This window comes from Numida meleagris, chromosome 1 (genome assembly GCF_002078875.1).
Source record: "Numida meleagris isolate 19003 breed g44 Domestic line chromosome 1, NumMel1.0, whole genome shotgun sequence".
NCBI classification, from domain to species: domain Eukaryota; kingdom Metazoa; phylum Chordata; class Aves; order Galliformes; family Numididae; genus Numida; species Numida meleagris.
The window spans coordinates 122032101-122043429 of record NC_034409.1 but is presented as its reverse complement, the minus strand read 5'-3'; the positions used below and the strand labels follow the sequence as shown (position 1 = coordinate 122043429).

At 39.0% G+C, this 11329-nt stretch overlaps 1 protein-coding gene across 4 annotated transcripts in view; it reads right to left on the bottom strand.

Moving 5' to 3' along the window:
* The window catches only part of ARHGAP6 (Rho GTPase activating protein 6), a 304111-nt gene continuing 293266 nt past the window's right edge, over positions 485–11329 (bottom strand). For all 4 annotated transcript variants that reach the window (XM_021410633.1, XM_021410656.1, XM_021410641.1 and 1 more), the window contains exons 10-13: positions 11210–11307; positions 5004–5266; positions 3417–3497; positions 485–2588 (exon numbers count right to left, since the gene is read on the bottom strand). In XM_021410633.1, coding sequence (XP_021266308.1) covers positions 1882–2588; positions 3417–3497; positions 5004–5266; positions 11210–11307 — 1149 coding nt within the window. In that variant the 3' untranslated portion in view covers positions 485–1881. The remainder of the gene's footprint in view (positions 2589–3416; positions 3498–5003; positions 5267–11209; positions 11308–11329) is intronic.

Here is an 11329-nt window from a genome sequence, read left to right as displayed (position 1 = left end):
ATCAAGGGACAGAGCTGAGGTGTATTCTGAACACAGTATTCCTATAAAAGAGCCAGCCAGCATGGCAGGACAATGACAGCCGAAGGCCAAATCTTGCCCCTTTATACTTGGATTGGTGCTGTGGTCTTATCACTTCACTTGGGAATATGGAGATGGCTAGGCTCCCTGTAGGATGGATTTTAAGCCTAGAACACAGGATGGGGCCCTGGGCAGCCTGGTCTAGTATTAGATGTGGAGGTGGGCGGTCCTGCCTGCAGCAGGGGGGCTGGAGCTTGATGATCCTTGAGGTCCCTTCCAACCCAAGCCATTCTATGATTCTATGATGAAAACCTGGGATCTCATATATTTAAGTAATATATGAAAGTGGTCCTTAACTTCCTAAGCCTTTTAGATGTTTTTGACAGAGATACTCAGGAACACAGTAAAAAAGGAATCAATTTTTACATAAACTTTACTTCAAAACAAAAAAAAGAGCAAAAATATGTTCATTGTTTTGTTCAGCCTTTTATTCCATCATTATGGCACAAGATAGAACTTAAAGACAACATCACTGAATACGCCTTCAACTTCATAAAAATTAAGACTAATAAGTTTTATAAAATTCTTTTGATATGATACACTTTCCCTTATCAAGTGATAACAGAATTTTCTCTAGAATACTGAAGTACATTGCCACCTGCTGGCCAGAAACGCTTTTGCAATTTGAAAACAACACGTATAAAACATCGACATTTAACAACGCAACATACAGTTATCGAAGAAGTACTACTGACCCAGGCTTTGGCACAATATTTATAGAAACGCAGCTGTGAACTCCTCCTAATGGCATATTCACTTCCAAAATTCGGTGTGACTCCCTTTTGCAAATATCTCCGTCTCTATTTTTGCTTGGTCTAACTTTCTTCACAATGAATGAAGCCTTGTTATTTTAAAGGAAAAGCCATATTCTTTCTCTATTGTTACACGACTCAACTTAATGGGTTTGGTTTACTAAAATTTGGATTCCAGTTTATTGTTTTAGAACAATATATAAAATCATACATTTATAAATATATATATTATATCCTGTATACATAACATTGTTTTTCCTCTAGACTGGTAGGGCAGACCTTTGCGCTACATCTTTCATTGGTTTAGGCACGGCCTCGTTCTTATTTGATTCTCCAAACCACTTCCTACAAGAATCTAAAAAAAATATTTTTACTGTTTATCTCATTTCAAATTTTAATTTTGTTTGCAAATATATTTATAAAAAAAAAAATATTTGGTATTCCCCCCTCCCAGCTACTACTACCCTTATAAAATATATGGCTTTTCACGTTCCACTCTATTTTAGTGTTTTTCAGTAGGCAGTGAAAAGAAGGACAACTTTCCCCTTTAGGTTTTTTTTTCTAAGCACAGAAACCAGCTTGTGCACATTCTATAGAATTCCAATGCATATCACGGTAATGTAAGTGCAGTGATATTTAAAAAAGCAGTCACGATCGATTGACATCTGTATATGAAAACATAATATATGATTATCATACAATACCCATTACAGAATATACAATCATCAAACTGCAGATATATAAATACATTTTAGCCACATCGAAGCAATAGTTTTATCTTATAAACAACGGATGTATGCATACAGAGTTATCGGACTAACATTTCCATCTTCTTTTTTTTCTCAAAAGCTTGCTGAAAAACAGGAACATACTGTATTTGTAAATAGACTGCTTGCCAGTGCTGGTAGGAAATTAAAGTGAACAAGGTTTAAAAAAATTATACGTAACTTATTTGGTAGAAAACAAACAAGCGCCACCCAGTTTTCCAATGTCACCACTGTTTTCCTATGAGAGGGAGCACAGGTACGAGCGGCAGTTCTGTTGAGTCTGATCATACAAGGGTCTCTGGGAGGGCATCGGGGTTATCAGCAGATAAAAGCTCCCAAATTTGCCATCTCTCTCTTTGCCAATCGTGCCAGTCTGCCTCTGAAACATTTTTACTGTTCTGACTGTGAGCCACCGTCGAACAGATGTTACCTGCTTGGGTGTGTGGGGCTGGGCGCTCCTGCCTGGAGACGGCCTGCTCAGGGGCTTTGGCCGCGGGCCCTCCAGCTGCCCTGCTCCCTGCACTTCTGTCATGGCGTTGAAGTCTCCACAAAGAGTGCAACGTTGAAGAAATGCTTGGCCGCTGTGACAACGCAGAGCTTGCTTTGGGCTGGCCAGGGTACGGAGGCGGTGGCCTCTCTTTGCTGTAGGAGGGCTTGGCCGTGCTCTGCGAGCAGCCCGCGTGCGAGTCATGCTCAGTGAGGTCCTCCACACTGCTTAAAGTCAAGTGCCGCTCCGACTTGGAGCGTGACTGGTCCAAACACCTTCCGCCAGCTTCAATGTGTGGGTTACTGCATACCCGAGACATGGCAGGCCGGAGCTGGCACTCGGGAATGGCGGCAGTTGTCTGACTCCTGCGCATGACTTGCCTGCCGTGATCCAGTTCGGAGGAGCTGCCCTGCCACCGAGGAGAATATATGGAGAGGTTCCCTTGTGAAAGAGAGCACTGTCCAGGCCGCAGCAAGCTGCTTTCGTAAATGTTTCCATAAGAACCTGGGCGCCAAAGTAAGAAAGATGTCAGTCTGCAGTCATTTACATGGCATTCTACAAGTGACTGCTTTTTCCCTGTATCATACCACAAAGAGAGGGGGATTTCTATCACCAGGCTATGCAATTAGAGGTTTAACAGCCTCACCACTGCCTGAACCAGGGGACACGGAGTGAGAGCCTTCCATTTATTTTTCAGGCTACCAGACTGAGGATGGAGCCGGGCTCTTATCAGCAGTGCCCAGTGCCAGGAAGGGAGGCAATGGTCACAAACCGGAACACAGAGGTTCCATCTCAACACCAGGAAACACTTCTGTGCTGCGTGGGTGATGGAGCAGTGGCACAGGCTGCCCAGAGGCTGCGCAGTCTCCTTCTTGGACAGCTCCTCTGGGCAGCGGGTGCAGATAGGAGGAAAACCTAAGGCAGAACAGGGCAGTGACTTGTCAAGACCACGCTGGCCACTGGAATGGCCAGAGCTCAGAGCTGCAGCCTCATGGGCTGTGCTCATGCCACTACTGCAGCCACTTCCAAGTCCTCGCAGTGTGTCCACCTTCTATAGTGAGTTTCAGAACTATTCAAAACTTTTTTTGAAGGAAACTGAAAATGATTTTTAGAATTATCTTCTAATGATTTAAAATGCTGTCACATTTGTAAAATCCTTGTGCTTCTCTGCATCTTATTGAACAGCAAACCTTTAAAAGTCAGTGGTTTACATACACAGTTAACTCTCAGCAAAATGAGTTCTCTTATTAGTTTCACTGAGATTTCTCAAAACCTGGAAAGTGTTTATGCCTTTGCTATCTTTGGGCTTTAAAGTTCTGAGAAAGTTCTGACCTGCAATTCCTGTGTCTTTGCAGCCGCTTTTCAGCGTTGAATGCCATGTGCCCCAGATATCAAAATGATCTTCTGAAACATCTAAATAGCAAGGAGAGCAGGAAGAAAAGGACAAATCCATTATTTCAAAGCCATTATTTAGAAATGCGTAAATGGTATCATAAGTTAAATTGACATAAAACTTTTTGCAAGGTATCATAGTTGTCAGCTTCTACTATCATCTGGCTTACAGTGTACCTAGCACAAACAGACCAAACATATGCACTAACTCACTGTTTCAGGCTCAGATCCTGTAAATGAATGTAGTGAATTTGGTATGAGCGGGACACCTAGACCTGCTAAAAGAATGAAATTTGGCTTGTCCCCTGCTTTACTGAAGTCAATGGGAGAATGTGGACAACAACAGGATGATTTGGTCAAAAGAAGTTAGTGCATATGCTTTTTGAAGAGAAAGAATGGCAAAGCTCCCTCGGGTCTCCCAGCCCCAGTGGTCACTGTAAGGCATACTCTAGCAACCTGCAGCATGGTTCTTGCAAGGAAGTGCTGTCTCATAATAGATTTAACGAAATGCATACACCAGGCCTCGTGCTGGATTCTAACCTTTTTATACCATTTTCTCATTCCATGTGGCAGAAAGAAATTTCCTAATTCGTCATGGTCTGCTATCGTAGTGATACATATTAAAGTCCAAATAATAGTTAATATGATGAAATTTCATGTCATTTCCTGTTCATAACTTAGCGGAAATCTAACCACATTTTGAAACCTGTTCAGAGACTTAGATGCTGAACACAGAAGAAAAATGCCCAATGGCATTTACAAAGCTTACAACTGAGATAGTAGTCTAAATCCCATTAATTCCAAATGGAATTAAGTGCCTAACCACTACTTCTGAAACCAAAAAATACTACCAAACAGTTCTCTGCACCTCTAAACACTGAAATTCCTTTAAGTGTGGCTCACGGCACATATATTTCATGAAAGTAACCGTTAATATTTTTTGACATTTTTAAATGAAAAGCATCTGGCAGAGCTGGTGAGCTATCATCTTAAACAAGAGTTCTTTACAGAAGAAATCATTCAGGTGTGCACTCCCTAGACAGGTATGGAAATTATGGATCCCTGCGCTGGTACTGCTAGGTGTGTTATTGGTAACAGATGTAAAGCTGTGCAGCTCAGCTGTGTTCTCCAGTGCAAAGCAGCTGAGGTCATTCTTTTCAACCGGACAAAATTTATAGTTTGATATCTTAAATCCAGACTTTTCCAAAGGCTGGAGCATAGCACTGCAGGTATTACAGTCCTGGCAAGCAGAACTAGAAATAACAGTCTTTACCATGCTCAGAAAAAGGCTGAAAAGCTGGACATTAAGAGCATTTTCCTATACAATAGCTCTAAGTTTTGACAAATGCCACATTAAAAACATCACTGACAGCCAGCTGATCTAGGGGTATTGGTCAGTCATTACTTATGAGGCTGTTACTCTACCATAAGCTCAAGTCCTGATAGATTATAATAGAGCAGACACTCTTCAGCTACATCAGAAACCCCCATCGTTCACATGGAATGAGGAACACGAGGAGGATATACCTTTTCCAGCCTGTGATGCAGAAGAATTCTCCTTTGTCTTAGGCTGCAAATGACCACCTGGTGTGTACTGTTCTGGTACTCTGTATGGCTTATCCGGGCTGTGCGCAACTTCTTCTTGTGCTGCCATCAGCGAGCGCTCAGACAGTATGGGGGAGTTGTTGTCATATGGGGAGACATCTCCGCTTGAAGCTTTGTTGGAGTCAGTGGAAGAGTGTCTTTCTCCTGTGGAGTAGGAACCTTCCGACCGCAGCATCTCAGGGCTCCTGGGAAACGTTAAACAAATGACGTTAATGAAAAATGCTTAATCTTCACCGCTCCTCATGCACTTTGACATCATACAAATAAAATAAAATGCAACAGTATGGTCACAGCTGCTGAAATGAAAACACTTCAGAAGTGGTAGAAACAAATTTTCCACGAGTAAAACTTATGCCATGAAGTGGCCAGCAGAGGCCACTAAAAATCAAAAGATGCTGCTATCAAGAATGAAAACAATAAAAACCAAACACTGTACAGCTCGCCACAGGAAATTAAACAGTGAATCAATTCCTTATGTTACCTTGACAATTCTGCTTGTTGCAACAATAAATCTGAGGGCATGATAGGGAAGATTAGTTTGATGGTAAGCAGTGTGCTAAAGTCATTTCTTCCACTTTACAGTAATATACAGTCAATGAAAGCAAATACTTAGCTCATCTCTCACACTGTGAGCAGGACCCTCTTCTAGAGGCATCAGAAGGTAAATGTTCTACAAAGGACTAGCAGTATATCTATCGTATTTCTGATGGAGGCAGCAAACAACTGGCTTTAATTTTGACTCAAAATAAGCAAACAAAACCCCCAACACAAAGTACATCCCAGGCTCAGAAAGAAACCTCTCATTTTTAAAGTGTGTTGTAAACATAGAGGGAGATTTCTCAAACTGTTAGTTTACTAAGTGGACAGGAGACAATCTGTGAGTGACAGAACATCCCAAAGAATATGTAGAAGTCCTCTACAAACATACTTTGTCCCTGTCAGTTGCCCCTCATTTATATTTTTGTTACTCATTTTTCATTTCTCTGAACCCTGATCTTTGTTTCTTAGATGCTTATCTGGCTTCTCTTGAGCCAAACTCAGTAACCTCACATTAATCAGTAACCTCACATTAATATCTGCTGTAATTATATGTGTTATGACAGAGGGTCTTTCTTGACATGTATACTAATAATGGTCAGCCCTTCTTAGAGTTAAATCCAAAGACGGCTTAAACTGAGAAGCTATCGCATGTTATTTGTTATGGAACAATAACCCTCCTTCTAGACAAATGAAGTAAAACTGAAGAAGAAAAATGAAGAAAACACACAGTGGTAAGACAGGCTAACCACGGCAAACTAAAGATTGATATACAGATATTGACAAACCTTAATACCACTTTCAAGCTGTTTCTTTCCCCCTTATTGATTTAGGAGTGCTATGTCCTGAATCATAAGATATATACACTCAACATTGTGATTAGTGTGTTTTTCAATACTTAATTTTTTTTCAGTGTTAAAGGAACCATAAAGTGTTGTGATTTAATTATGTTTTCTCCTTGTTATCTCCCAGCAAGGAAATGAACACCAAACTGACTGAAGCTTAATCAGGGCCAACTCACAAAATTGGAGCTGCCATGTGGCTCAATAGTACTGTGCCAGGCTTCCCAGTATGGCTGGCACAGTAATGTTGGAGAATCATTAAAAAGAAATTGTAAATCGTGTTCTCAGTTGTGTAGCTTCTCAGCTGAAAATGAATACAGGGTGAATAAATCTACAGCTACTGAAGAATTACTGGCCTTTACACACTTTAAGTTTCTAAAATGCTATCATAAACTAAACTCCTTCCTCTTCTTTTTTTTTTTCTGTTTGTTCCTTATTACTCCCTTTCTCTCCTCTCTCAAATTCTAAAAAACTCCCAAACCTGTGCAATGAATGTGAGTTAAAATGAGACGCATTTAAATAATGTTTTGAGAGCCTCAGAAGAGTCAAGAGAGAAAAGGGGAGCAGTGTAGGTATCTGTAGATTTCCTGTGACCGAATGTCTTTCTCTCCAGCTTTCTAGACTGAGCGTCATCTAAACCTCATCCTGTTAACATGAAGACATACTTAACACTAACACTGACAGCAGGAAGGCTTGTCACATGTAAATCTTTGCAAGACCAAAACCTAACTACGTTGCACAGGGCAAAGGAGGTCTAGCCCTACATAGCCATGGCAAGGTAACACAAGGAATGAGGGGAAAGGGAAATGCAAATGAAAGGATGTGGGAACAAAAACTTGAGCTTTGTGAAACACTGATTTAATGTCTTACCTTGAATGATCTCTTATAGTCTATCTCATCTCAAGACAGAGCTCCTGATAAAAATTTACTTAAATGGAAACTGTCAAGTCTTTGAAAACTTCAAGCTTTTAACCTCTTTACAATTTCTGCTAGTAAACCCATGCAATAATTTATACCTAATATCATATTCAAATTTGTTTAGAAAAAAAGTTTTAAAAGTGAAAGAAAATGCCTGAAGACTAAGATTATTACTGTAAGAAACCTTCGAAATGGATTGAGTACTTTGAAGCTGTAAATTGATCTCACGCATTTGCTTTACATACATAGTTTTAAGATGCTATTTAAAATCTAAAAAACTGTCTCACATCTTTCCAAATAAAGAATGAATTCTCATATATTCCTTAAAGATTTTGCATCTGCTTGGTTTACAGTTTGAGACCATTAGCAAACAGATATTTACTAAAATTCAGAATTAATCTTCTCTTGCATAGTTGTGAGATTGTCTATCCACAAAAAATACAGAAGCAAATGTAAATTCTGCTCAGAGTACACACTCACCTATATGCGGTCTATGAATAGTAGATTATATATTACCAAATGTGAGAAATGGGAAAGCAAGCAAAATATTTTCTGCAGGTTTTGAACTACATTAAGGAAAAGATTTAAGAAGTGGTTAACTAAACCCATCTGACTGAAAGGTGTGAAAGCTGCAGAAAGAACCTATACGATATTGGTTCAAAAATACTGTAAGATTCCTAAACAAAAATCAGCTATGCTATTAAGAAGTCTTGAGTTTTGCTTTTTGACTGGCATCCTTCTGAGTTTAAGTTATTCACCAGAGTCTACCAGTATGGGTGACTTGCAAAAATGTTAACAAAAATTACTTCTATGGAGGACATTCATACATTTCCAGTGGTGTCCAGGTCATCAAAACAGGAAATCTCATTCCATTTTTGGCAGAAATCCTTTTCTGCTATACCTTAAGGATTCTGAGAGGAAAACCAATTATATCTTAAAAGAGGCAAACCATTCAGAGTGCGATGGCTTGGCAGCATGGAATAGCAATTTCCATACATATTTGAGGTGGCACCAACGAAACAGATTCTTGCAGGACTGGTTGCTACTGCAACAAGGTAGAGGACTCAATGGTTCCGGAAGCCTCTGCAGCTCTGTATTTGAATATACTGCATGGCCTATTGTATGGCCTCATCTTGGGTGGATTACCTATCATCACCATCCAAAACCACTTGAAAATTCTATACATTTAAAACACATTTACTCTAAAATTACTCTAAACCACATTTGCTCTATTTGCTAACCATGATAAGCGATAAATACTCATAAGAAACATTTTATTTTTGTCTTAAAGATTCTTCATCTTACAGCTGGAAACCACAAATTCCATTGTCATCAAGCCAACATACAAAAAAGTTAAGTCATCCACAAAAGCAGCCTTCGTAATTGCTGCCACTGGTAATTAGTGCTTTACCATGACCATGTTCCATAAAGTCCCTGACATGCCATTCATGATGCTCAACTCTTAAGAGAACTGAAAGATAAGAAACATCTGATTTGTCCTCCTTTGAGTAAAAGCGATTGAGTTTTCTGTCAGATTAGAGTCAAGAAAGCATTTGCAATCATCTCAACAGCAGAGATATGAGAGCAATTGCAGAAACAGGACTTTCAGAGCAAGTAATGTAACACTGAAGTCTTGAAGTTGATTTCACACACTAAATTATGCAGCCAACTAGCTTTTCTGATGAAGATTCTCTCGAGAATATCTAAAGTTTTCAGTTCCATGGATCCAAATTTGGAATGTCATCTTGACTACGTAATCAATAAAATTCCAAGAGTTCTATGGACATATGTTGGAGAGTCATTGCTATGAAATCAAGACAAGTATCTCCTTGTTTTCTGCTGCCTCACACTTCTTACAGAATAAATAACCAACAAATGCATTACCTCCAAGTCGATATTATGTCCTGAAAAAGATCAGCCTCTTAAGAGCATCACACTCTTAGCAATAACAGTAAGCAACATTCCTTCTAATTTCCTGGAATATCTTAACCAAGAAGTTGTAATCACAGTGAAAACATATTTCATTAATATTAAGAATAAATCACTCACATGATATCAGAGTAGAAGGCAAATGAGAAATTGCAAATTTTTCCTATCTCAGTGATACTTCATCTGCCCACTACTGAAAATACAATAAATTGGTACTAGTGTAGCCATAATGTTCCTATTTGGTTTAGTAACCTTTTCTTACAAAGCTGGTCTGTGGTGACCAGCTTTACAGAAAAGATCCATTTTTTCCTATAGGTGTGCATGTTGGCTGAAAATTAAGGATGCTCATGAAAAGGTCAATTAACTCAAAATAAACAGGATCTAACAATAAAATGTTTCACTCACAGTTACTTGTAACATAAATTTATGCTCAATTAGTCCGTGAATGCACATGTGAGATACAATTTTATGTCTATTATATAGATTGTGAACTCCACCATGAAGGTTTTCATTGCCTTGCGTTACAAATAATATGATCGTTTCAAACTGCGGGCTTAATGAAAGAAGTCTCTACAGAGTACCATATTATTACCATATGTCACATGATTTGCAGTCTTAGCCCATGGCAAATGTGAAACGAGTGTAAAAGACGTCTAAGGTAACTAATTACTTGACATTTATTGTGAACTAAATATGTACATGGCTAGTTGCTGTCAGATCAAACTAAATGAAATTATTTCTTAACTGTAGTACACTAAAGAAACACGCAATTACCACAAATCAGATGATATGTGATAATTTGCTTGTGTCATGTGTTCATGTTGCTAAACTAATGAACTAGTAACATCCTTTACAACACATGATATATTCTTTTTTTTTCTTCAATTTTTGAAATTAAAGTAGCCTTTTCCCCCAATGCATTAATTATACTATTTCTTTCATACATCTTCCTTTAAAGCTAGGCACACCATTACATTACTGCCAAAAGTACAATGTTCAGAGACAGAGAAAAAAAAAAAACAGCTAACTGTACAGTTTCCATTTTAATTATATTCTGAATGCACTAGGCACTTTCCACACACACAGGAAGACAAAGTCCAATCTGTCCCAGAGAGATCAGCATCTAGGAAACCTCTTAAAAATTACTTAAAGCAAGCTGGTCAAATTTTGTAATTTTGAGAGTCTGGCATATTGGGATTCACTAGAATAAAGGCAATGACTGTGTATCCCGTGAGAAAGCCAGGAGTTCTGTTAACCCAAATGTACAAAGTCATAGCGTTAAGGCACATGAGTGAAAACAAACATAAAGCATACACAAAGTTGGAATATGTTACGTATCATAACTGCAATGTGACTGGTGTGATTCTTTTTCTCTTCATGTATTTCACAAAGTATATGATTAAATAATATCCCAAGAATTTCCATAAGCTTGCTGTTGTAGCAATTGACTTGTTCACGATACCCTACCTAGTTCACAAGTGTACACAATAGAAAAAGAACAACAAAGTGGTCAAATAGTCAGCCGTGATTGTGTTAAGGCACTCTAGGGTGTGTTTCACGCTTCCTCTTACTGAAGACTACAATAAACCCAAGACATGAACCAGCTGATCACTAGAATACATCCTGCCAGATAATAGTGCACTGAATATTTTTATGTACTTGTCATTCTGTTCTCTGCAGCAGAACACAATCTTTGCTTTGAATCGGGACACAAGATTTCTCTTTAGAAAACATTGTACGAGTCATAATTTCTTTGGCAGAGTCTGTTTAGTGTGGAGGATTTCTTTACTCCACTGTAGACAGTGCAGAAGAGCTGTGGAAAACTACAACCTTTAGAACACTTCCAGTGGGAGATAGAAATTCCCAGCAGAAACAAGGATGATGAAAAAACTGATTACTCACGATGACTGGGAAGCTTTCCTCCTCAACAAATAGTCCACAACATCTGGGTCAGTCTCTAATAGGCTAATAAGCACTTCGTTCTGTAGATCAGGGGACACCTATGAAGAAAACAAATGGTAC